This window comes from Ambystoma mexicanum, chromosome 2p, assembly GCF_040938575.1.
Source record: "Ambystoma mexicanum isolate Mex_15411 chromosome 2p, UKY_AmexF1_1, whole genome shotgun sequence".
NCBI lineage: Eukaryota > Metazoa > Chordata > Amphibia > Caudata > Ambystomatidae > Ambystoma > Ambystoma mexicanum.
In genome coordinates this window covers 954,634,844-954,662,728 of record NC_090923.1, presented here as the reverse complement: position 1 = coordinate 954,662,728, position 27,885 = coordinate 954,634,844, and the positions used below count along the sequence as shown (strand labels likewise).

At 45.4% G+C, this 27,885-nt stretch overlaps 1 protein-coding gene across 2 annotated transcripts in view; it reads left to right on the top strand.

The window, feature by feature from the left end:
- Positions 1 to 539: 539 nt before the first annotated feature.
- Positions 540 to 27,885, top strand: part of LOC138566955 (serine/threonine-protein kinase MRCK alpha-like) — a 2,642,347-nt gene continuing 2,615,001 nt past the window's right edge. The window contains exon 1 of one of the 2 annotated variants that reach the window (XM_069644739.1): positions 540 to 1,268. In XM_069644739.1, the coding sequence (XP_069500840.1) occupies positions 1,103 to 1,268 (166 nt within the window). In that variant the 5' untranslated portion in view covers positions 540 to 1,102. The remainder of the gene's footprint in view (positions 1,269 to 27,885) is intronic. The other variant, XM_069644738.1, reaches the window with a different exon arrangement.

The window sequence follows — 27,885 nt, the reverse complement described above, 5'->3', positions numbered from 1 at the left end:
TCTTCATTAAACCGTGCAAGCAGGCCAAAATCTTAATTTAAGTATGGTTTGGGGTTTCCTTCAATAAAAATTGGTCCAAATAGTTAATTTTAAAATGCGCGTGCCCCTATATAAGTATTGTAAAAGTAGCTAAACATAGCAAAAACTGACACACGATATGTGGAATAGCATACTGGAAACTTTAGAACAAACTCTTTCCTTAAAAGGGATTGGAGGGATTGAAAGCGAGGTGGGTGGAAAAGAGGAGCTGAAAACACCAACTACCAGCACAACAGACGGTCCAGATGAACGTGCGGGAAATCGTCAAACTTCCCTGTTGGGCAGTCGACCATTGGATAGGTGCTCTCTGGCGCTTTTTTTTTGTTGTTGACAGATCGTGTTGTGTATTTACAATCCAACCCAGCTTCCTGCTTTTATTACTAATCCATGAACGCGCCTTATTTGATTGGTTGCCTTACAAGTCTGTCACACTGGAGGAGGCAAGGCCAGTAATGGGGTGGGTTGCAATCAGAGAACGTGTCCCCGCCTTCACATAGCCTGGGGTAAAGGGTGTGGCCTAGAGAACACAGGTTTTACCTGGGATGGGGCGTGGTTTAAATGTAGTGGGCGTGGCCCATCGCTCCTCCTCAACCAAGCGTCCAGGTGAGCCAGAACAACCTGTCCAGTTCCTGGATAGGGAACGCCTGACCGTGGCCGGGAAAGGACATACAAGCTGTGCGCTGCTGCAAGAGCACCTGAGGAAAGGCTGGCAACGGGATCCTTGCAGTTCTGCTTATGTGCATTCGAGGCCTTGAATTCACTCAGCACATAAGAGGCTTGGCAAAAGGCGCCTGTGACGCAGAGTCGAGCCACGAGTCCTCGCCGGTGCTGCAAATCTTAGTTTTTAGTTCCTTGTGACGTAATAGGGCTGCTGGACTTCGGGAAGGGGGCCAGCGTACCTGCAGTAGGTACTTGTTTCGTTACGTAGAACTATGAAGCTCATGCCGGTGACGTAGCGTCTCCCACCACTGGGCAGGACTAGCGATTGCACCGGTGACGCACACCTGGGAGCGCCATGGAACTGAGCTGACCGCGCGACTATAGCCGCCTGCTTCCCAGCAGCATGTCTGCCGAGCGCCGCCTGCGGGCTCTGGAGAGCCTGGCCATGGGCGGGCCACCGGCTGCGCTCAGCATGGAGACCCTATTGGATATGTTGCTGTGCCTGTACCAGGAATGTTGCCGGGGCCCACTGAGCAGAGAGCAGCACTGCAAGGACTTCGTGGAGAGGGGTGAGTGGGTGGAGTTTTGAAGTTGATCTATGGGGAGGGTGTGGAGTCTGCGGCAGCAAAGCCGCGTAGGGAATATTGATGCAGTAATTACCGGCCTTATTAATAACCGCCTCTTATAATGTAGTCAATTCTCTGGTTATTATCCTTCTTGGTATTAATAGTGTAACTTTGGGTCACGAATGCAATGTCACGTGCTGAATAAGTATACTCGTGTCTCTTTTTTTGACGTTCTCATAAGTGGGTTTACCTGTCAGAATGACTAAACTGAAACAAGATTGATAAATCTGTCCGACATGCTGGTGTTTACTGTATTTAAACTGCTGCAATCTCTGAGTTTACCGATGTGGGTTTATTTTATTTTCATTACAGGAATCCGAAAACGGTGTGATTGGTTGTGGTGTTCAATGTATGATTCGACTTCGACAGTGCCCCTGCTGGATTTAGCCCCACCCACCGCTTTAGTCCTTTGTCAGCACTGTCCCTATTGACTCAACCACAATTGGAAAGTGTGGTGTTTATCCCCACCCACACAACATACTTTGATTGGGTCCATCGGAGGTTACTGCAGTATAAGTGTATGATAACCAAACCAGTGCTCCCAAAGGTGACTTGCCCCTTTCAGTACATGAATGGTGAAGTGAATGTTATCCCTTAACAATATTAGTCATGAATAATACAGATTTTCCATACATTAGTTACAGAAAGTAATGATTCTATTAAAGACTCGGATGCGAAAGATTATGCTCTCACTTCTCTTTACTCACTCGAGCAGCATCACTTATCAACAAACATGAAAAACAAAAACCATTGCATTTGTAGTCTGTTTTTCATAGGTTGTTCTGGTCACGTGACTTCATTCTCCAATCACGCTTCTCCTATCCTCTATAATACGCTCTGTCTCCATAGTCCTTCCTCTTATTTTTGCTGAACAAATTCAAACTTGCGTCCCAACTTAACTCTCCCTTATATCCTCCTCAAGGCATCGTTTTCTGCTCCGTCCCTGAAACCAATATAAACCATTACCAATCTCATTATGAACGGGTGGGCAATTGCATAACCATAACATTATCATATCAAATACATCGCATTAAATTCCAAATATCATATTTACACATTTTTATAGTAGCGATTGAAATTGGGTGGAATAATCTTTCGCCTCAGTCTTTAATAGAATCATGACTTTCTGTAACGAATGTATGGAAAATCTGTATTCTATGTCAAGACTCAGAGTCACAGATTATGCTTGTTTAAAGCTTACTTACCACCACCGACGTTACTTGCTCTACTGGTCTAAAATACAAATTCTTAAATGTCTCCTCATTAGACCAGTCTGCCGCCTTCAGAATATCTTCCAGTCGGGCTCCTGCCATAAAAGCAGACGATGCCATAGCACACCGTGTGGAATGTGTCCCAAACTTATTTACATCTATACCTGCCTTAGCCATGCACCACCTTACCCATCTAGACAAAGTGGCTGCTGCTTCCGCTCTAAAAGGTTTTCTAATAGCTAACAACAATTGATATTCCTCATCAGGTCTCGCTCTATTCGCTCTTTCTTCATACACTTTCAAGCATCTAACTGGACACAATTTTGGTTTCCCTGGAAAGGCCATGTACTCAACCGATTTAATGTTTGTCTTCATCTTCTCTACTTAAAATACTACCCCTGAAGGTGAAAAGGATTTCCTGTTTATCTCTAAAGCCTTCACATCGGACACTCTTGCATGAAATCGGACATAATAGAGTAGTTAACTCAATGTACACATGACCTGCTGATATCGCTGATCTATAATTATTAATGGTCCTGTAAGCCTGCGCCGCTTGCGCTGCAAAAAAATTCACTATGTGAACTACATCTGTTGGTACGGGATCAACCTTTCTCTCCATACACCAATCACTCCATTTACACCAAGCCACTCTATAGGCCTTCCCTGTAGCCGGTGCCCATGACTCTCTAATAAATTCTTGAGCTGTCCCTGAAAGTCCTGGCTTAGACCAATTTTTCCTGAAATCGCCCAAACTATGAGGCTCGAGTTCCCTGACCTCCCCAACGGGTGAGTCTCTCCTGCTGGATTTAACAATATATCCTCTCTGTCTGGTAACCGAATTGGAGCCTCGTAAGACAACTCCAGAAGATCCGGAAACCAAGCCTGACCTCTCCAGTCTGGTGTTATTAAAATAACTGTGGCTTCTTGCCGCCTGACTTGCGCCACTGTGCGCGCTATCATGGCGAACGGAGGGAAAGCGTATTCTCTTGCCGGTCCCCAAACCTGGAGAAATGCATCTGTCGCTATCGCTTCCAGATCCAGTCTCCAGCTGTAAAACCTGGAGATCTTCCTGTTCAGCCTGGAGGCGAACAGATCTGTCTGACACGGACCCCTGCAACGCATTATCTCCTGAAATACTGAGTCGTCCAGCTGCCAATCGCTGGAGTCCCTCAAGTATCTCAAATTCCGATATGCTACCAAATTGAGATACCTTGGCAGATGCTCCGCTCTCATGCTTATTCCCTTCTGGAGACATATATTCCAAAACTCTTTGGCCATCTACGTCAGCCTTTTCAATCTCGTTCCGCCCAGTCGATTTATATATCTGACTGCCGAAACATTGTCCATCTTCAACAGAATGGTAGCTTTCACTCCTTCCCGGGTCCAGCACCGAATCGCGAAGGATCCCGCCAGAAGCTCCAGGCAATTGATGTGGAGACCCAGCTCCTCGCTCGACCATCTCCCTCCTGTCGGTTGGTCTCCACACCTGGCTCCCCATCGGCTGGCGTCGGACTCTATCACCAGGTCCAGGGATGAGCCAGATATCGCCCTGCCATTCCATGTCTCCATGTGGTAGTACCACCATTCCAGTTACAATCTCACTTCTGCGATATCATCACTTTCTGTTGGTAAGATAGACCTCTCCTGAGATGATATATCTTCAGCCTCTGTAATGCAGAGGCCCTGGGAATATTGCCTGAATTGATAATGACAGATGGCCTACCAGTCTCACTATTTCCCTCAAAGAAATCTTTCGCTTCGTCATAATACTCTTCATCTCTTTCTTTACTGAGTACACCGAGTCTAACAGAAGCTTGAGAATACCCTGCGTTGTCTCTAAACTGAACCCCCAGGAATTCCATCTCCTGCACTGGTTCTAGTTCCGACTTCTCCCAGTTTATCAAAAATCCCAGTTGTTGTAGTAAAACAGTGGTTATCCAAACCCGCTCTACTAGAATCTCCTTGTCCTGACACATTAGACAGATATCGTCTAGATAAATGACCATTCTGATCCCTTGCTCTCTCAGATATCTTACTACAGGTCCCAATAGCTTGGTGAAACACCATGGCGCTGACACCAGCCCAAACGGAAGACATTTGAACTCCCACTTCTGTCCCTTCCATACAAACTGTAATAGCTGTCTCTGCTCTGCAAGAATTTGAATCGTTAAGTATGCATCTCTGAGATCTATCCTTATCAACCAATCTCCCTTCTGGAGGACATCTCTTAAAAGATGAATCCCTTCCATCTTGAAGTGCCTGTACACTAGAAAGTAATTCAAACCTTTCAGGTTTATCAACGGTCTTACTTTGTTTTTCCTTTTCACTAAAAACTGGTGCTTACGAAACCTCCCGGACCTTCTGAGGCTGGGCCTATTGCGTTCTTTACCCTGAGTAACTCTATCTCCTTATCTAGAAGCTCCTCGTCTTCTCTGCTGAACCTTATTTGCCTTGGCAGCACCACCTGATCTGGTTCTTGCCAAAATTCCAACTGAAAACCTTGCACAGTCTGCCTTACCCATGCATCTGAGGACAACTCCTCCCATTTTTCTACATGCAGCTTCACTCTCCCTCCTAGCGGAGGAATACTCAACATTTCTGTCAATTTTTACTTCTCTCACCGGAATTATTCTGGTGCTGTTGCCTGCTATTGCTCCTTCAACCTCTACCCCTGCCTCTTACTCTGGAAGGGAAGAAGGGGTTGGATCTTCGATCTTCCTGTTTCCAATTTAGCTCTGTCTCTATAGGAGCCTCTATACTGGCCATGGCTGGACGAGAGTCCCTTTCCTCCTCCAGCCCTGTCAAAAACCTTTCGGCCGAATATTCTCTTCAGAGAAGATTGGGCTCTATCCATTGAGACATATCTACTTGCGAACTACAGGTCCCCAAACAGCTTGCCTTTTGCTGCCATCGCTTGCTCTGATGTCGCCATCTCACCCAGCCTGGTGTCCAGTTTCATTAGGATGGACCTCCTCCTCTCCGTGGCTAACGCCGTATTGGCATCCCCCAGCAGACAGAGGATCCTCTGACCCCAACCAGCTACAATGTCCAGGTCCATGGGCTCCTTCTTAGCTTTTGCCTCTTCTGCCAGATTCTTGTAATCGGCCCCAGCATGTTCAGCAACTTATCCTGGCACGACCCCCCCCCCCCCCCGAACCTGTCGATGCACCTCTTCACGTCCCTGCCATATCTGCCCAGGAACGTAAGGATCCTTTCAATGATTTCAGGGGTCTCAGCTACCCTGTCCGGTCTCGGGCAATCCGCTTTCAGTTTGGATCTTGCCTGCTTGCTCAGCAGCGCCCTCAACCGTCCCCTGATGTACTCTGCAATTTTCTCCGGGTGGTCCCACTCATTGGACCATGGATGCACAAGGTCGTCGGGATCAAACTCGTCTCTGAGAGGATCCTCCTCTTCCCTCCTGCCTCTTTTACTCTTAGGCTGGCATTCATCCTCTTCTGGGGAGGTCGGAGGTTCTGATGAGGTGAATTCCTCAGATCTGGAACTGCTCCTGCAGTAGTCATCTGACTCGCTTGAGCTTGTGACTCGCCTCTCACGAGACCTCGCCTTCCTTTTCACTGAGCTGGATCTGCGGGGTGAACCGGGGGAGGTTGGGGGGGGGGGGGCGCTAAAGTCCCTGCGGGTTTTATGTGTGCTTCCCTCTTCCTGTGTGCCTTGCCTTGCGACAAGGCAGCCAGGCCTCGCAAAATGCCCCTCTCTCCACACGGCCTCTCGGCACTCCATTCTTTGGACTGCCTCACTCATACGCAGGCCGCTGACCTGAGGACCTTCAGATTCCTCTGAGTAATCACTCATGTTAGTAGTGCCTTTTTAATAACTGTAAATGCAGTCTGCCTGGGCTGCCCCCGTCAAAAATATCTTTTATAGTGTAGCTTAGCGATTCTCGGTATCAGTTAGCAGTTTTGCCTGGGACTGAGCCCATCAATGAGCTATTGTGTAATCTCTTAATGCCTCGTCCCCAGCAGGCAGAACAAAGGGGGGGTCTATTTCACTTTAACTGGGCTGAACCCAGCTGTATGGCACCAAAGCTCCTTTCAGCCTGCGGTACCAGCTTGCGCCACTAGATGGCGCCCGCGGCCTCTTTAGCAGAGCTGCTTGCTCTTCACACCCCAAATACAGCAGTAGGATGCCGTTGCTCAATAGAATGCCCGGAACAGGCAATCCGATGCTGTGTGTGTGTGTGTGTACACAAAGCTGCCACTTCTTAAAACTCTAAGTTTGCAATGGCGCCGGAACCCAACGAGTCCTGTCGCGCCGTTGCAACCTTCCTTTGTTGTAGTGCCTCCTACGCGACAAATGACGCCGGAACAGAAGTCCCGTCCCCTTACCACGGATATGCTCCGCCGACTAGTACTAGCGCACTGCGTGCCTTAAACACTGTAGCTGTGCGCACGCACATATAAACATAAGCATTAATCACAATATACATGAAATTCACTAGATAAAGTACTTGTCTCAGCTGCTCGAGCAGCAAAGAAAGAGGAAGGACTATGGAGACGGAGCGTATTATAGAGGATAGGAGAAGCGTGATTGGAGAACAAAGTCACGTGACCAGAACAACCTATGAAAAACGCACTACAAATGTGATGGTTTTTGTAGTTTTATTGGTTATCGTTTATGTTTGTTGATATAACTGATGCTGCTCGAGTGAGTAAAGAGAAGTGATAGCATAATCTGAGCCTCCGAGTCTTGACATAGAATAAAAAAATAATGGTGAACGTCAGTTGTAATACAGCGATATTCGATCGTGGATACATTATTTTGCATGTGACTCTCAAGGACGTTGCCTCAGCATCTCCTATTTTGATCCGACTCCTCATTTGCTTAGATGTGCGTTGTTTCCAGCTGTCCCGGAAAGATGGTTATCTTGTCCGTAACTATGTTCTTAGACGTTTCATACCGTCGTCATCAAACTACGTTAGTACTACTGCCAGTCACCTGGCTTCCTATCGTATCATTAAAGCACCATTGGTTTAATAAAATGACAATGTCCCGAGTACTTTTCACATGAAGTAAACTTACTATTGATATTATACAGACTAGCCCCCTCCACACATAACGTATTTCTGTTATCACATAGTATTTGATCAATCATCACCATTCTTTTTCTTCACGTCTGTATCCCTGATAGTAGATTCCAAACATTCATGGCAGACTGTGTTTAAAAAGCAGAGTTTTGAGATTGGAGAGACGAAGGAAAGAAGACCTATGGGAAGAGCGGCAAAGGGACTTCTAGATGATGGAATGACTATGCCTTCACCTTTTTTGCTTATTTTTTTTGTTTGGTTCAACTCTTATATCTCCTTTTTTCGTTGTTGAGAGATTTGTGAGCAAGACCCGAGGCGGGAGTGCTACCATATATATTAAAAACCTCGGCCTTGGGTCAGTACTTGTGTGCACTCATTGGCTTTATTGTCAGTCTCTGCAGTCCATTATATTACAGTAGCATATGGATTACAATGCTGCGGGCAGAAGAGTTAAATACATTCCTGCAAAGGACTTCTGTTACTATGATCAAGTGCTGATTTGGAATCACTCTTAAAACATACCGTTCCTGCAAAACTATGGTAATGGTCAGAAAAAGCACTAAAGTGTGAGGGAGGGATGGGAATAGATGACCGTGATTGAATATGCATGCACTTGTAGCAGTGATCATTTAAGTGGTAAATATCAGTTATTGGTCTTTAACAATTTATAAGATTTTTGTGGATATGCCGTTTATTGAATTTTAGGTTTCTTAGTCGAAAACGCATTTCATATATCTAGTTAAGTTTATTGCTATTTGTACACCATTAGTAACTCAACCCTTGTGCGACCTAAACCCAACAGTTGACTAATTAAGCAAATACAGATTAAAAAAAATAAACTCTGTATAAACCCTTTGTTGAAGAAACCATGCAGTATTGTTACTCTATAATCAACACCTCCTTAGCCAGCCACTAAGAGTGCTTGCATGTATTCCGATCATGCTACCAGCAGTTTTGACTCTGATGTCAGGTGAGGCACAACACTAGTGCTATTTTAGCCCCAGAGTAAGGTAACATTTCTTGTTATTTGATCCCCACGCGACCTGTGGGGTTGAGCCACTGGGGAGATTAAGTGTAAAGCAGGGGGCAACATTTCATGTTTGTGTCTAGCCAGGCATATCTCATGCCACAATTAGTGACTGAATATCATCCAATAATTACACGCACAACGCCCACCTCATTAAATAAGTCGTAGCACATGTACAGCTTGGTGGTTAAAGTGGGTGAAATAATACTTATTTAGACAGGCTTTTCTTAAATTGAAGCAAATACTGGATTATTTTGTGTTTTGAGCAAAAATAAAGTGTCACTGAACAAACAAGACTGAATCCTTTCAAGATCACCAGGCTTCCAGCCCCTGGACAAGTGCATCCTTCTAACTCCCTCCGCGGCCAAGCATTTTATTATTCCAGTCAGGACGCCTCAGCCGACATTCTATGCGAACAGGCCTTAGCCATGTCTCGCATTTTCTGACCTCTGCTCTCTATCTTAATCCTTCTTGACCGATCTGCTGCCTTTTGATATTGTGGACCACCACTCGCACCTTCGAGCACTTACTGACCTTGGAATTCAGAATACTGCTCTCAACTGGATTGCCTCCCACTCGTGCAAACCTTCCTTCTCCATCTCGGAGAACTCGGAACCCACCTTTCTTCCTGATGGTGTCCCCAAGCAAGGCGTGCAATAAGCGGTGTCGCATAGCAATTTGCTATGCAGTTCTGTAGGTTTGATAATCAAATTGCCACTTGTGTAGCACAGCTAGCTATTTAAATTACCCTGCTCAATGAAACTGCAGCTCACCCTTCATTCCTCTCTTGCCCACATGGCTCTCAAGTTCAAAGAGGCTAATGTAGAGAGAGAGTGCAGCAGTAATGATCTCCTCCACTCTTAAAAGTGCCAAAGGCCTGTGTGGGTGTGCAAGGCAAAAGAAGTTCTTTCTTTTTCAAATAATTGCAAACCAGAAGTTATCGGGATGATACTTTTTATTAAGGTGACTGTCCTGTTCGGGAAAGACCAGTATGTGTTAAACTTTATTTTATTTAAAAGACATTCCTACAATTCCATTCCTAAACATTTAAGTTGTTCAATAAGCATAATTACAATATTGCTATTGTAAAACACTGAATTGTCTCTGTTTTTCAGTAAAAGTTCGGTTATTATTTCTAAATTTCAGGGTCTCCTATATTTAATTTTGTTGGGGAAGGTGTTTCATATTGACAAGAGAACACTTTTTGAAAATCTACATGGTCAAAAGATTCTGATGACAATCCTAGTTCTGTGACCTGCTGGTTGCAGGCATTTGTGCAACAGGTGCTCAACCCGTGAGCTGATCCAAAACTCCTTGACATTCTATTTTTATCACCTGATATTTATTTATTCAGCTACCCTGAACGTAAGCTAGCCACAAACGTACACTATTCTACTGAATTTGTCCAGTTCTTTGCCTACTACGCCATCCACTCTGCTTAGTCTCTTACTTTATTCCCTCTTACAAAATGAATACACAAAGCAAACCAGATATTTGTACAAAGTAGTGATCAGTATTTCCATCCAGTTTGCCATCTACAGATCTGCAATACCATTCACTGTAGTGAGCCTCCAGAGTTCCCTTTGCTGTATGTTTGTTTGTATTATACATTAACACCTGTGGTAGAGAGCTGTCCAATCTGGAGGCTTGGAATGCAAGCGGAATCTGCAAGTAGCTGCCCTCATTTCATACCGGGCTGTTGCTCCTCTGCCCAACTTTCACCCTGTCCCTGGAGGCGGTGCCCCAGGACAAGTCTCCACTGTGAGTGCCAAACTTCAAACCCCCACAAGCCTCCCCCACACCCTTTCAGCTGCGCATTCACCTGCTCACCTTTAGATCCTGGAAATAGTTATTTCCCATTGCAGACATGCTTAATTTTTTTTTTTTTAAGGAAAGCATGAATTGGGCAAAGCCAGGTTCTCGTAAAAAGGAATAAAAAAAGTATCGGCTCCCCAGATGGCAGCTCAAGCTAATGGCGCTGAATATCGTTTTCATGCACAGGACTGGAATGCTGCACTTGGGCCTGCATGGCTCAGGCTGAAGGACCTGTAACGTACCTGCCCTTTCCCAAAAGTGCTATTTAATGCTATATTGAAAACAGTTGATATCAATGATGGGCAAGGGCCATCTTGTCCACCTGAAGTTGACCATTACACTGCCTGCCGTAACTACGTACTTCGTCTCAGGCTATGACTTTCCTTTAACGTTGTGAACTACTTGATTTGTGAAACTTCTGAACTTCTCATTGCATAGGTTTGGAGTATTTTCCCTGTGTTTAGCAAGTATAAGTGACTGGTACTGAGCTTCTAGGTAAGGCTACCTTCTTGAATGTCTGTAATGAGGCGGCATTAATTAGAATTTATCAGCATAATAAAGGACCTGGACCAATGGCGTTCCTCAACTACATCTTGACATCAACTACCCCAATAATTGGTGATTAGTCAGCACAGCCGACACCAGCAAAGAATCTTTTCGGTTTCTAGACCATAAAAGACAAGCTTAGTGCTCCTGGTGGGCTAAGAAATGTGGGCTAACTCCATTGTTTAACGTGGTATAATTGCTGTACTTGAATTGAAGAGCAAGCAGTTCTGAAAAAGACTTTGAAAAGGATTGATTAATAGTCGAAACACGTTGACAAATCACGGTCTACATTGATCATCCTCAAAAGCTTGACAGTGCCTCGATCAATTACCGGTTTCCCATTTTGTAAACCTTCCCCCTTTTCTCACTCCTAATTTTATTTGATCTATCACACGCAGCATTATTTCTTACTGTGAGAATATAAATGACCAACTGATTAAAGTGTTTCAGTTTACTCTTCCATTTAGATCATGGGGCTTGCTTTTTTTTTCACTGCACCTTATCCATTTGCATTGTAGCTTAGTTTTAAACAGCAGTTTAAATCGTGCTTTTACATCTTTTTGTCCCCAGTAATCATCTGCCCTATTCTCCCTCTGATAACCAATATACTCTGTATTGTGCAACTAAGTACAAGTGATTATGTCGTCTAGTTCATTGTGCCCTAAGTATCTATGATCTTTACTGACAGTGCAAGGCTAGTTGCTAAGTGATGCCTTCTGGTGTGTGGAAGTGGTTGGTTGGCTCTTTCAACTTGGCTGTTGCCATAGGGGTGGTATAAGGTCTTTCTGCAATACTTTATTCTGTTCCTCTTGAGAAATGCTACCATGTTTGTAGACCTGAATTGGATTTGTTTGTCGGAGATGACATTTGAGTATCCTTCTCTGCAAAACACGGTTATCATGGTGTCGATGGTAGTGGCAGTATTGATGGATTGGAGGAGGTGAGCTTCATACATTGTGAAGTATATTCTGTCAGGACTAATGCACATAACTGGTCAGGATGCATGTGTTCAAAGTCCATTCCTTCCTCCCCACTAGTGTCATATATTGGATGCTTGTGATGAGGCACCTTTTGGCTTCACGGGACAACGACCATGCTGTGATTTCATTCCATGTCCCCATCCTTGGTTGACTGCCAATGTTAATCATGCAGACGGTACTTGGCAAGTGTGATACCCTAGTTACCTACAGTGTACCAAGACGGCAGGGCAACATTTTTTCACTACACCGTAGAAGATCATCTTTATCAGTGTTATCTGCTACGACTGTGCAAAGCTGCATAATCATTGACTCGGAGGGCAAGACATGTACCTGTCTTGATGGGTTGTGTGATCAGTTCAATCCTGAATTTATTTATTTTTGCAAGTCCAAAAAATATTAGGTGGCCCAGGCCCATGCCAACATTTTGACATGAACTAAGACTAATTTAAGTTTAAGACAGTTTTTAATGTTTTACACGACCTGTAGCCATGAAAGGTGTTCTTCAAACATACAGCACACTTTAACATAGAAAGTTAGTCTGCAACACTTGCTAAATAAATAATCGTAGGCTCTGCAAGATCATGTCCAGGAAATGGTGCTTTCCTGTTTTGGCAGATTGGCCGACCACAATGACAGCTAACAGCCTGTTTTAACTTCACACCATTAGGTGTTATCTGAGAGCCGCCTTTTAACCTCACACGGGTAAAGTGTTATATCTGATAAGGATTCAATAACAGGAAATTGACGGACACGAACAGAAGCATCTTGCACATTCGCAAAGTTAAGGCCCATAGGGTACCATACAAAGTACTGGGTAACAAGTGAGAGAGATGTTGATAATAAACAGCCGACTAATATAGCCTGCAGAAGCATACCATGCGTAATGTTGCTGTCTGCTTCTCCGAGGTTCGAGGGACTAGCTGGACACGGTGAGCGTCACTTTGCAAGCTGCAAAGTAACACGAAGCATGTTCTGCAGTCAGGGTGTGGTTTATATAGCCCAGGTATAGTAGTACCAGGGACAGTAGTTCCAGGCCTGCCACACCCAAAACACTAGACCGCATAGCTTGGTTCTTAGGGAACCAAGCTATGTGGATGCCTCCATGTTGGCTGACAATACAATAAAGTAGTTCCCAAGCACATTGTTGTTCATGGTGTATGAGCCTGGTGCCATAGGTGCCAGGACTGGCCCCATGAGAGCTTTTTGAAGAGGTTGCCAGGCTCTAGAGGCCCGAGTCCTGACTCCACCTGGCCAATGGGTTTGCCAGAGGGGGTTTTGGGCGAGGGTCGTGACAGTTGCAGAACTTCACAAATGCCATACTGTATAGTGAAGGCATTTACTAAATGTTTGCAGAGATCTCACTTTGAGGTGCAAAAACCTACCTAATGTAGTTTTATACAGGGGGCCTACCTCGACCGAGACGCTAGCTCTAGCCCTCGGTGGTTATGACGAATGCACACGTGTAGGGCCACCATCTTACTTGATAAATATATAGCCCAGCACAAAGAACAGAGGAGGAAGCCCAGCAGACTTGCCAGTCCATTCAAGCCAAAGGGGCAGGGGAGGAGTGCAGAGCAGCAGCAGCATAGGCGTGAGATAGCGACGCCCAGCTCAGCAGAACTCTTCAACCCAAGAAGGAGCTTTTTCATTTGAAGCACACTCCGCTCGAACGTGAGTGGACAGGTGGAAGCTTGCCGGGCGCATGGAGACTGATGGCGTATAGTGTAGCATAGCATAGCTTAATGGGAGATAAAGGTTACAAATGCTGTTAATCTAAAACCACCACTTATTTTATTATTTATCCATTAAAACATGCTCTTTGCCCACATGGCAATCTTGTTCATAGGTGTGATATCTTCTTTTTCTTTAGCTTGTTAAATGAAAATAAGAACCCTCAGATGATAGGGGGTCATATTAAATGCATTAACATAACTCCTGTACTAAGTGTATAATTCTGAGTGGTAGCTCTTTGAGTCTAAGAACTTTACAATTCCTGACTGCAAATGGTTAATCATGTTGATGAGCACATGAACTTAGGCATGCCTGTCTTTTAGCGCTGAGACACAACCTAGAGTGATTTTCTGACATGAATGACTGATGACCAGAGGGCTGTTTTCACAGCCTCAAACGAGGTGGAGATAAGAGGCTCGTGCACGCCTATTTATTGGCAATCAAGACAAAAAAATTACATAACCCAGTTATTAGCCATTAGATATCACCATGGATGAAAATTCAGAGTCACTATTCTGTTGCGGCATCATTGTGGCTCTTAGACAATATGCAGTAGTGTTGACTGTTCTAATGGTGGGATTATTATCACAAAGTTAAAGAATTCAGAAGATTTTTGTCAAAGGCAGCCTAGCGCTGTTCAGACCATTCGTTGGAGAACCCATTTCGGTGTACGTTGCAAGTGGTTCAGTTTTATTAGAGAATGGGTTGATGAAATTTGCTATAGTACTTTGTGAGGCCCATAAATGTACAAAGATGGTCTTTGTTCAGTGGAACGCGTGCTTTATAGATGCCATGCAAAGGTCATGTTTTGGGTCAGATTCCTGCTGACTAGCTTGAGTATTCCCAAGCGTTCAACTTAAGTTGCTTGAATTTTCATTTTTTATTTCTCCACATTAGTTTGCAGTTATGTTAATGGGATCGATACCACACACTACTGCCATTTGCATGGCCTACAGAAGTGCAGGTGGATCTTAAAAAAATTAAATAAAATTAATAGTAAACAAAAAAAATCAAGGAATGAGCAGGTTTTATAGTAGGAGAGGGAGGCTAGACTAGTGCTTTGGCTGTTGTGATGGTAGTTTCAGTTTGGAAAAACACTCCCACGCCCAAATTGGAGGAAAAAATGCAAAGTAAAGTACCACAAAGTAATTCCTGTCAGCAAAAGAACATGGAACCGTTTGTAGGAGTATTTAGTAAGGTTAGCGGGGGAAGGAGGGGATGGTTCCTAATACCAGGGTATGGGGATGAATTGTTGTTGAGTCGGTTGTTAGATAAATTTAAACCCATTGAGCGGTGGTTAAGTGGGTCTCTTTCACTGGTAAGTCAGTCCACTTGGGTCATGTGACCCAGGAATCCCGAGCCAAGACCAGGCACTTTTTAAGCTGTACCGCTTCGCATTAAAATGGTGTACTCCTCTTTGGCCATGGTTTTGCGAGATTGGAAAAGCAATAAAAACATGTTTGAATTGCCCACCCAAGTTCTGTTGTTCCTCTTCCTTGAGATGTTTGGAAAGGGTGATCCACCATGTTTCATTTTTGAATATTGTTTGGGTTCAATCATTGTCATTGTTTGACCTCCAGTTTTCATTCTTTCTTGCAGGAATTCTGTTCGATGTTCGTGAATTGCTCTGTGAAAATTGCACATGTTTTGAAAGAGCTCCTTTTCTTGATTGGTTGCCAGTCTAGGGATATTAGTGCTGGTGTGATGTGGTCTTTCTTGCTGTGTTTTAGGAGTCTTGCTGCTGAGTTCTATAACTGTTGCCGTTTTTTGGTGTGGTAATCGGGCATTCCAAGGAAGCATAGTCCTTTCTTGATATGACAACAAAGACGGCATATCCGCTTGATAGTACATAGGTGGAAGAAGCATTTATTTACTGCTGCAGTGACTTGAGGTTTGAGTGTTTAGTCGCTGTCCATCAAAATTATGAGTTCTTTTAACTCCTGTGGACGGGGTGCAAAATATGCACTCGCCACTAACATTTGGCAAGTGATGGTAAATGCTTGGCGAGTAAGAAATGGTGTGGTGTATGTATTCTAACTTGAATTTCCACATTAACTTTGAATGCTTTAGATCTGGTTCCCATTTCAGTAGGCCATGGTATGTGGAGTTGTATTTGGAAGTTGTTTGGTGTGAATATGATTTTAGTTTGACTGTGTTGAGTTTAAATCTGTTGTTCATCCATGTGTTGATTTGTGAGAGGCAGTTGACAAGGGTTTGGTTGCGGGTACCGATTTTTGTAGATGATTTGAGGATCATGCACTTTGTGTGTTTCTTGGTGTGTTTCATGGGTTGCGGTCATGCAAATGTTGAGGAGTGTTGAGTGGGATGAGCCCGTGGAACCTCACAAGTGAGTGTGTGTGTGTGTGTGTGTGAGTGTGATGTTAAGTTGATGCGGGGTAGCCAGGTGGTGTCTGCTCTTTTTGTCAGAAAGGATTTCATCCACTGTAGTGCAGTGTTGCTTACCCAGGCTTCTTGTATCCATTTAATGAGGGTTGCATGGTTGACTGTGTCAAAAGCTGCTGAAACATCTAGTCATATTAAGGTGGAAGTGATGTTGGAGTCTGAATTGATTTTATTTTGTAGGTGTTCCCCGATGGATAATATGGGTGATTAAGTTCCTCTCATATGCCTGGAGCTGACTTGTGCCTGGTCTAGTTGGTGGTTGGTTTCCATGTAACACGAAATGTCCATATATGTGAGTTTCTAGCAATCTGGCCGGGTGAGGGATGTTTGATGCAGGCTGGTATTTGGTGGGATTGTCTGCATTTCCTGAGGGATCTTTAAGAAGTGGTTTAGTATAGGCACTTTGTTCCTAATGAATGGTTCATGAGGTTGCAAAAATATTGTATGCGTCTCTGTGCTGAGGATGTTCTTGTAGATGTCTGGTGGGCAAGGGTTTACTGGCCAGCCAACTTTGTCTTCTTTTGAGATCGGTACTGAGTATTGTGGTTGCGGGTGATATTGTTGCTTATGCCCTTGGGTATAGTGTTGAGGACTTGTTGGATGTGTAACTTTGTTTTTAAAGAGGTTTGCTAGGAAATGTGTTTATTTTAAAATTTATGTTTTACAATTTTATATATAAAATTAGTTTCTGTGAGGAAGTGGGAACGTTTTTTCCAAGATGTCAGGTTTTGTATCTCATTTATGATGTTGATCATCTCTATTTACTATTTTTATGTGTGTGTGGTACAACGACCTGAAGGTATCTCTGCTTGCCTGCTGGACCAGGAAAATACAGGGTCCATTTAGAAGAGAAGGGATTTGATAATTTTCCTAAAGTGAAGCAGATTTTCTATATGTTGGATGGACGTTCTCACAGTTCAACATTTGGCTGCAATGTAAGCGCAAGCCCTACCGAGGCCAGGTGCTAGTTTTGGTCCAGAGCACCCAAAGTCATTTAGAACCATTAATTCGCTGGTCGTTTTTTTTAAGCAATGTTTGATACATAATGGTAGCAAACCATAAATAGTTTTCTATGCCAATGTAAGAAAGTCATTTTTTTTTTCTGCTGTAAAAAAGTGCTTTGGTCCCGACCGAATAACCATAGGTCCGGAGGAAAGGCGAGAAGGGGACGCTGCACTAGGAGTATGTTAGTCGCTAAGGTGAGTGACTTTTTATGTTGTCGGCAGTATACCTCAAGACCCTGTTATATTGTTACTGATGGTGTAACAAAAAAATCCTCATAGTGAAGACATTTCACAGCCCTATTCTGAGGCCACAGCTGAGGCAGTCCTCGGAGGATGCTTTCTTTAGCAGGTTCCAAAACTTGATGCGCTTGCGCCCCGAGAGGACATGCAGGGACATTTTTCCCTGAGTCTTGGGGAACTCCAAAACTGCCTGAACTACTTCCTCCACCGCCACCTCCTCAGGGTTTGGTGGAATGGCCTCCTGAACCGAGGTAACCCAAGCTGACGACACAAGTGCCATGCCTGGCCGACCCTGTAGAAATTTCAGCCGATAAGGATATGGTGGATGCACAGAAGGAAGAGAAGAATCCATTGTCCTCAATGCATTTCATGACTCAGCCATTGATTTCATATCCTACTTGAACATTCCAACACTAGAGCCTCCTCCATCTCAAACGGGCATGTTGTCAGAAGCCCTGTTCTTGAAAGCCCCTGATCGATCAGGCCATATTCTGCAGAAGGACCTATTAGTGGAGGGTAGAAGGGTGTGCGGGGGTGGGGGGACCCCATTTGGGTCTACACATGAATAGAAAGATAGATGCCCACTACAAGCTTCTATCTTTGGATTAGATTCCCTTAACCACGTATCCTCACCCTTCTTTCACAGTCGTGGATGCCGCAGGTCAGTCCTCCTCTACCTTTTCAGCCTCTCAACTCCTCTGCACTCCTGCTTAGACAAGCCAACGCCAAAGCTGTTCTAGCTGCTACCAATTAAAAACTGTGGAAAAAAGTTCTGAATTCGAACAGTACATTCTGCAGGATAATCGGGACCATTTCAAAACAGGGTTGTCGGATGCAAGGGTTTTAGCCTTGTTGGAATCTGCAGCACATCATATTGACCATCAGCCACAGGCCTCATGATTGATGTAGGTACTTGGATCCATGCAACCAAGTTCAATAAGGAAGTCCAGGAGAAGGTTATGGACATTCCTTTTGAGGACAACAAACTTTTTCACAGCTTAACCGATGACGAGCTGACCAAGTGATATTTTTTTTCCTCTTCGTTTATTTTTTTTTTTTTTTAAATACTTTATCTTTGGATCAGAGGCATACAAGTATATCAAAACAGTTCAGAACCAGTAAGGTAACATTCTTAATCAACCTCCCTCTTTCTGATGTTAACCAACAATAGACGAAGCGTCTTAACCTCTGAAAGTTCTTCGTTTTCCATTTTGTAATTCCCCAACCTCTTTCCCCTTCCCCTGCCCCCTCCCCCTCCCTGCTTTAACTAACACTTCAAAATACCATAACACATTACAGAGATCAACCTATGAAAGGGTACCCTTTAGGGTTAGTCCTGAGTTCATTCCTCCGTGCTGTTGTAATCCCTCATATGACATGTATACTCCTGAGAAGCCGGGGTTTAAAAAAGAGGGCCTCTCTATCGCTCACACATTCGTGGAACGGGGACCAGGTCGGCAGAAATTTTTGATATTTTCCAGCCGTAAGTGCACATATTTTCTCCATGGCCATCACACCCCAGATCTTGACCCACCACCATGCCACTATGGGGCCCTCCTCCTTTTTCCAGTTTTGCACCAAGGTCATCCTTGCAGCCGTTAGCAAGTGAGTAATGAGGGTGGCGGTCGCCCCGGACATTGCATATTTGCCCTCGATCGGGACCCCTAATAGGATAGTTTTCGGGGACATCGGAAGGTCCACACCTGTAATATCTGTAACGTTGCCTTGGGGCATGACCACCACATGTGGATTAAGTCCCCTCTCTCTCTCCACAGTTTCTCCAGCAGAACGGCGAGTAGGTCTTGGTGATCTTATGTAAACGGTGTGGAGGCATATACCACCTAAAGCACATTTTATAGGCGGATTCTTGAATCGTGGTGCATCTGGAGATACCATGCGCTCGTTACCATATTTTGCACCACTCTTCTTCCGTTATGGATACTTGTAAGTCTCTTTCCCAGTTCACTTGATATAGGAGGCGATCTGACGTTTGGGAGTTTGAAAGAAGTTTATAGAGTCTGGTGATCCCTTTTTTGGTCTGGCCCTCCTGTAAGGTTAGTTCCAAGCCGGACGGTGATCGTGTGCCCGCTCTTTTCACCATGGGTTGAGCTATCCAATGTCTGATTTGCAAGTACCTGTATCGCTCCCTTTCTCCTATACCAAACTTCTGCTGGCAGTCCGTGAAGTGCAGTGGGGAGCCATCTCTGTACATCTCTGCCAAATTCAGGGTCCCGACTTCATTCCATCCCTCCCAGTCTTTGCCTCGGAGGCCTGGAGAAAATTCCAGGTTATGTAGTATAGGTGAATATGGGCCCAGACCCGGTGGGATACGTTTCTGTTTCCTGGCTATATCCCAGCTCTGCAAGGACCCCTTTGTAGATTCCAGGAGGGCACCGCCACCTTCTCTGTGTTTAGCTTTCAGACCTAGGCGTGAGATCAGAGGGGTCGTCGTGACTGATTGATCTATTCTGCACCATCCTTTGTGATGTTCGACCTTGGCCCATCGCAGCATAGGGGCTAGGTGTGCTGCCAATATGTATCTGCCCACGTCTGGTACTCCGAGGCCTCCCAAGAGTGGGGGTCGCATTAGGATACCCTTCTGGATCCTTGGCCTCTTGCCTTGCCATATGAATTTAACGATTGCTTTCTGCAGTTCTTTGATCTTGATTGGTGGGATGGCCACCGGGATTGAGTTTACCGTATAAAGTAGGCGTGGGAGTATGGTCATTTTTACAGTCATGATGCGGGCAAACCACGATAATTCCTGGGATTCCCATTTGAGCATGTCTTCTTGCAATTGCTTCCATAAGGGAGTGATGTTCGCCTGGAAAAGTTTTCTTGGTTCCGTGGTTAGCCGTATTCCCAGGTAGTCAAGGGAGTCTTTCGCCCATGTCAATGGGTATGATTGCTCTAGCCTTGTTATCGTTTCCCTCTTCGCTGTGATGTTCATTGCTTTTGATTTAGGGAAATTTACAGAGAATCCCGAGACTTGACTGAATTTCTCTAATTTAGCCATTGCACAGGGCATTGTGTTACCTGGATCACCCATGTAGAGAATGCCATCCGCATATAATGCGAGTTTATGGGTTTCGGAACCTAGGGTCATGCCCTTGATGTTGGTTTCTAGTCTGAACCGCGTGGCACACGGTTCCATTGCCATTGCGAATATCAGCGGGGACAGGGGACACCCCTGTCTCGTGCCTCTTCTGACTTCGATCGGTTCCGTTTTCTGGCCGTTGATCATGAGTTGTTAATGGGGTTTGATAGTTAGCTAGTACCATCTTGGTGAACACCAGGCTGCAGCCAAAGCGCTCCAAGATTAGAGACAGATAGTTCCAGTCCATACTGTCAAATGCACGGGAGGCATCCAAGGCAGCTATTGCAAACTCTTGTTGTGTCCTTCGCCCAGCGTCTATAACGTCTGCTGACCTTCTGATATTGTCCTGTGTGTGGCGGTCTGTGATGAATCCTGCTTGATCGTCATGTATTATATCTGGGAGTACTTTCATCAGTCGGGTAGCCAATATCTTCGTGTAAATCTTTGCATCAGTGTTCAATAGGGCGGTAGCTTGCGCAGTTGCGCGGATCCCTCCCGGGCTTCAAGGGCAGAATAGTTGTGGACTTTTCCATGTCTGACGTCACTCTCCCTTCTTCTCTGATAGTGTTAGAAAGCTTTGTCAGTGGGCCGAGTAATTGGATATGGAAGGTTTTATAGTAACCGTTGCTGAGACCATCGGCGCCTGGTGTTTTGTTGGCTGGCAAGGCTGAGATGGCATCGCTGACCTCTTGCGCTGAGATCGGACTTCCAAGTCTGATTCTATCTTGTTCTGTTATTTGGGGAAGGGGTAAAGCGCTTATATAGGCAGTCTGTTGTGTGGGGTCCAGTTTCTCGGTGCTCAGGAATGTCTCATGGAAGTGTTTCATTATTTTAATTTTGTCTGGCTCTGCTGTGTGCGATCTCCCATGTTCATGGTTCAATTGTGCTATTTAGTTGCAGGCTTTACGCTTCCTCAGTTTCGCCGCTAGAAATCGGTTTGCTTTGCCCCCATGAATGTAGTAGGACTGTTTCGTGCGGAGTAGTGACAGGGCCATCTGGTCAGCAGTATGATGTTCGAACTGTGTTCTGATCTTCCGAAGTGCTCGCAGGGATTTCCTTGAGCGGCAAGTTTTATGTTGTATTTCCGCATTTTCTTACCTCTGTTTCTAACCGATGAGTCACTATTGCTCTTTCTCGGTAGTATGCAGCTGCTTGTGACATGAGTTCACCCCTGATCACTGCCTTCCCTGCATCCCAGATTGTCCCCGAGCTTGTTTCCCCATTGTCATTTTCTTTAAAATAGTTATTTATAGAGGTCTCAATATGTGCTGAGTGCTATGTCTCTCAGTAGGACTTCATTCAGTCTCCAGGGTGGTTTACTTTTGTGATCTCCCTCCCTCCAAACCACACCCCCTATCGCTGGTGCATGGTCTGAGTGATATTCCACCCCAATTTCCACCCCTGTTATTTGTGGAATTAACGTAGTAGAGAAAAGGATCATATCTATTCTTGAATAGCCCAGATGAACCGCTGAGTAGTGGGTATATTCCCTGCTGTCCCCTTGAAAGAATCGCCAGGTCTCAATGACTCCCATTTCCCTAAAAAACCGACCCAGTGCCTGTCTATTTCTTTGGTCTGCGTTTGTGGGTGGGAGTGTTTTGTCCAGGGCTGGGTCCATGACACAGTTGAAGTCTCCTCCAACTATTAATTGGCCCTCACACTAGCTGCCCAGTGTTCCCAGTAAGTTTCTTATAAACACATCTTGGCGTTCATTGGGGGCATATAAGGCCAGGATTGTGTACATTCTACCCTTTCAAGTCCAGATAACGCCCCTCTTTATCTCTACAAAGTTGGGTTTTTTGAAAGGCTAGAGCCCTCCCCATTAATGTGGCCACCCCTCTTTTTCTCCCCACTGGAAGCAAAGTATTGTTGCGGAAATGCTCGATGTGCCATACGCCTTTCATCTTTCGAGAGGAGGTGCGTCTCTTGCAGTATCCCTATCTTTGTCTGCATTTTTACCAGCCTATCGAGGATAACCCGACGTTTAACTGGAGAGTGCAAACCCTGGACATTCAGAGAGACTATATTTGATTCAGTCATGTGTATTTAGGAGGAGGATGTTTGCCCGTAGCACTGGTTACACTGACATCCCCTTTCTTTAACTTATTAGGATTCCATAGGTTTCCCCACCCCCTCCTTGTCCCCCCTGCCTGCCCCCTTCCCTCCCTCCCTCTCCCCTGCCCCCCTTGTGTCCTCAACAACCCAGGTTTCATAGAATCCTCCCCACTAACTATTTGGGGTGTCAGGTCGGACAACAATTCACAAGGGGCGCAAAACTAAGTTGTAAAGTCTTGCGTTGGATTCCATAGGTTGGCATTGCCTGCCTCTGCACCGACTGCTTATAGAAGCTTGTATATATTACACCGTATTGATCTACAGATCTCAGTCGGAATGTGTACTCGGCTATCGTATGGGACTACTAGCGTTTCTGATGGACCTGGCACATTTGTAGGCCACCTGATTTTGATTCATTTCTCGGTCTGCCTCTGCGCGCTGTGGACCATTCCCACGGGTTGGGCCCAGAATCTTGTAGCTGTCGTGTCTTGTCTCTATCCGGAGAGTTCGGGGCTTCCTCCAAATTTAGGAACGCCTGACCCGCCTCACATGTAGTTATTCGCCCCTGTTTGCCCTCCCAGTTGAACATTAAACCAAAAGGATACCCCTATCGATAGGGGATTTGTTTCCCCTGTAAGGTTTTTGTCACCGGGCGCATGAGTCTACGCTTGTGAAGTGTGGAGAGGGCAAGATCCTGGAACAGTTTATCTCATGGCCATTAATTGTCAAGCCAGTGCTAGATCTGGCAGCCTTCAGAATGTGTTCTTTCGTTATGAATGAGGTGAGAGCCACCAGTACATCCTGTGGGCGGGCCCCAGGGTCACCCCTTCTGGGTCCAACTCGGTGTATTCTATCGAATCCAATTGATTCTGGTGCTGGATCTCGTAGTATGTTACTGAAGGCCAGTTGGAGTGTTTCACGGAGCTCGCTGTCTGGGATCGATTCAGGTAGGCCTTTGACCCGTATATTGGATCGTCTCGACCTATTTTCGAGGTCTTCTGCTTGTAGTTCTAGGTTATTCGTAGCCGTAGCTATTTGATCTAGTAGGAGGCTAGATTGCTTGTACACGTTAGTTGGAGAGGCCGCTTTCCACTGTGTCAACTCGGTCCCCGAGTTCGTTTACTTCTTTACGGATTTCTTGCAAGGAGGATTTTATGTCCTCCCTCAGTTGACCTATTTGGGTCTGAAATGCTGCTGTCATTCTGGCCTCCATACCTTTCAGGCACGTTAACAGTTCACCTTTATCTGTATCCATAGTTCTCTGAGGTATTTCCGGGGGTAGCTCAGATGATTCCAGTTGTCAGCTGGGGGGGTCTGTTCTTGCTGCCCCCCAGTACTTGGCAAGTTGGTGTTCTTGTCTCCCAGACACACCTTTCGTCCTAGGCGGGGCGCTTTTGGTTCTGGTGCCCGGCATCTGAGTTAGGGACCTGTCCCGGGTGAGTAGCTTTTATCTTATGAGTGTACTCTGTTGGGAGGGAACCCGATGACATATATTTTGAGGTACGAGGCTAGTTGAAGCTAGGGTCACAGTAGTTCCAGCTCTGTGGTCATGCGTTCATGCCGGGCCCCTATTCTCCGAGTCAGATGGGAGGGTGTGTTGGGGTCAGTTTCGATGCATCCGTTTTGTGTAGATCTCAATTGGGAGCCAAGATTGGGACTATTGATTGTTGGTCCGCACTGGGCCGTGTAAGTTTTACTTTGCTTGCTATGCCCTTTGATCCAACTGTTCCCTTTGACCCCCCCCCGGAAAGGAGTTCTCAAGAGTGAGTGGGGGTGACTTGGTGACACAGTCAAGCGGGTCGTGAAGATCACCTGGCTTTATGGGCACCTCTCCCGCACTATTAAACTTACTGCCCACAGTGTCTGTTTCACTTCCCTTATGGGGGTAAATATGGGCTCACATATTACTCTGGGCTTGCCACCCAGCCTATAGAGGGTGAGAAGGGGGCAGGGGAGGGCACCTCTCACCTTGTAAGTTGAGTTGAATTCTGTTCGCAGCCCTCCAGCATTCGCATGTTGTGCGACAGTTAACTCCACAGCAACGTTATCCTGACCAAGCCCCCTTAAGTTCCACAGGGCACCCGTCCACGGCCACGGCCCCCAGGGATCAGCTTCAGGGCCAATGTGCACGTTGCCCCAGCCCCAGGCCCTCAGTCACCTCGATCCGCGGGCAGTATGGTTTTTTTTCTCCCACTCAGCTTCTTATTCATCAGGAGCCGCGTCCTCATCGATAAATCTCCCAAGTGATGGTTGGGAATTGTTCCAAGATATTCCAGTTGGGGGTTGGATGGGACACATTTCTCTACATTTGTAGTCTTTAAGGACCATAACCAACACACCCGTGGGTCCTTTTGGTAGCCAAATTGGGCTAATGCGTTCCTCTCCTGCCAGTTGGTCCATCTCATACCCTTCTGGCTTAGACAGGAACTCCTGCTCTCTCATCAGAAATTCAAACACTCTTATCCATGAACGTGATAGTTCTTTTGGCCGAAGTGGGGAGGGATTTCTATTCCTGCCTGTTCAGTACCTATGAGCAACCAGGCTAGCCGTAGCTTTATCCTAGACATGTCAGATTTCAACCTAATCCCCCCCCCCCCCCCACCCCTGGAGAGGTTCAAGATGATCACTCCTGCACAGATCTGGTCTTCCCTAAAGGAGTATTACCTCTGTGTAGTGGCTCTTCAAGATGCATATCTCCATATTCCAATATGGCCTCAGCACTGTAAACATCTTAGTTTCTCTATCGAGAACAATAGTTTCCTGTACTGAGTCCTACCCTTCTGTCTGTCAAAGTTTTTACAAAAATGATGGCCATTTTAGCCACCATCCTCGAGTGGCATGGTGTCCATGCTTATCAATACCTAGACATTTGGCTCCTCAGATACCATTGTCTGAGGAGAGCTACTTCTGAACAGCAAGCCTTAATTCTGCTTCTGTTCCGCGTTGGTTTATCGATGAACTGAAGAAAGTCCTCTGATGGTCACTCAAGACTAGATTTTCATTGGATTATGCTGGAACAATGACTGCTATGGTTTATGTTACAGAGGAATGGAAACCCGATATCCTTCAAGCCTGTGCCCTCTTTCTAAATTCCACCCACATGACAGCATGGTGGTTTCAGAGACTCCTGGGCCTTGGCGTCCTGCATTCTTGCATTTCCGTTAGCAAGGCTCACGATAAGATGCACACAGTTGACGTTAAGGCAAGCTTGGTCCCAAGAAACGGACCCCTAATCTCACCTGTTCCCAGTAGTTTAGGGATCAGAGCACACAACCTTGCCCAAAGGCACTTCTTTTTTGGACCCAATTCCTTGGGTCACCATAACTTCGGATGCCTCCCTCCTGGGCGGGGGAGCAGTATTTGAGGACTTGAAAACATTCAACCTTTGGTCTCCGACTCAAAGGTTACAGCACGTACATTACCTGGAATTGTCGGCCATCTTTCTGGCCTCGAAGGATTTCAATCAAAAATCCAGAACAAAGTCATCAGAACAGACAAGTGTCTCAATGTTCTAGATGAACAGGCAAAGGGGAACAAGATTCCCCACCTCTTCTATTGTCTCTACGTTTGTGGGAATGGCATTTCAGAAAGGGATATGGCTTCAGGCTGTACCCATCTCGATTGGGAGTACTCCGAGGCGCTCACTCTGTCTCTCTTTCTGTCTCTCTCCCCAATGAGGTCCTTGCCAGAATTTTCTATGAATGTGCAATGCCTTGCACAGATCTTTTTGTGACATACAGCAACAATAAGCTCCCCAGGTATACCTCTAGAGAGAGTCTAGGTCCACACTCACTGGGAGACGCTCTGGAACTCTCCTGGGACAATCTGTTTCCACCACTTTCCCTAATGTATTGCGCTTTTCTGAAACTGAGGGAGTCAAAGAACTGCATGGTATTATTCTTTGCGCCATGATGGCCAGCCAGGTTCTGGTTCTCAGACCCAACTAGCCTCTCAGTCCGTCCTCTGATTCATTTGTCATAGATCTTGAATCACCTCCATCAAAACAATCGGGTATGGTGCCCCTGCCCACAGTATCTGAAGTTGGTGGCCTGACTCCTGAGATCAGGTCGCCAGCACACATGGACCTTTCCAAAGATAATCTTTGCATCATACAAGCAGTGTGCACACCATCTACGCGGGATTAGTGTAGGAGCAAATGGCTCCACTTCTGCAGTTGGTTTTTAGACAAGGGGGTCATCCCTCTTTTGTCTATAATTGATTACGTTCTTTCTTCAATATCGGAACTGGCTGCCTCATGGATTAATGTATATTCCTGTAGAACGTATCTGTCGGCCATTGATGCCTATCTGAATTCTGATTCAATCACTGGGTTTGATGGGGTGAAGATGCAAAAGCGTCATTTTGACGGGTTGCTTTATCTGTACTTGCCTATTAAAGCCCCACAAGACAACTGGGACCTTGACCTGGTTCTCAGTGTGCTTTGTCATACGCCTTGCATCACACCTTACTCTCAAAAAATGTCCATAATCCTTATACTGTGAGGACACCATTGTCTCATATAGTCCTCCTGTTAATACACGATCATAATCCTGTTTGAAGGTGTCTTGCTCTCTCTGAATTACGTACGAGGCCCATTCCTTCAATAGAAAGTTCCATATCTTCCAAAGCCGTCCTTGATTTGTAGGTCTGTGCTTTTTCCCAATTCTGTGCCACCACTAGCCACGCTGCTATAAGCAGAACCATAAAGCTACGTTTCTGTCTTTTTGTATGTGTCTTGCGTACTGGATCTCAAAGACCACATAACCCACCTCCACTTCTAGGGAACTCGCATCCTGAAACATTCCTTCCAAATGCCCCTTAATCTCCCCAAACGGTTGCAGAATTGGACATTCCCACCATATATGCCTCCAGTCTCCCTTGACCTTACAACCCCCCCAACAAAGACTCGATGTAGTCGGATACATCTTGTTAAGCCGTTCATGGTTAGTGCATCGGTACATCACCTTATACCACATTTCCCTTATTTGACTAGAATAAGTTAATTTTGGTATGTTTCCCCAAAGGTGTTCCCATTGTTTACTTGACATGTTAAATAAATAAAAAACTATTGTTAAATAATCTATATAGTATCGATATTGGTTTTCTCGAACCTGTCGGTGTCATAATATAGGTTTCAAAGGGTGTCAGTTGTCGCAAGGTTGCCGTTTTAATGCCCAGGAATAACGGACAATGTTTCAGTTGAATATATTGCATTCTATCCTCTCCTACTATACCAATACTAAGCTCGAAGTCCTCAAATGTTTTGATCATGAAACATCTCTTCTCGCAGCACCGCCTCCTTCTACCTTTTATAAAAGCTCCCCTTTCCATGCCTGAAGGAAATTCGGGGTTATGGAATATCGGGGAAAAACAGACGGTCCCGGAGAAAGAGCTCCCTCCTTCATT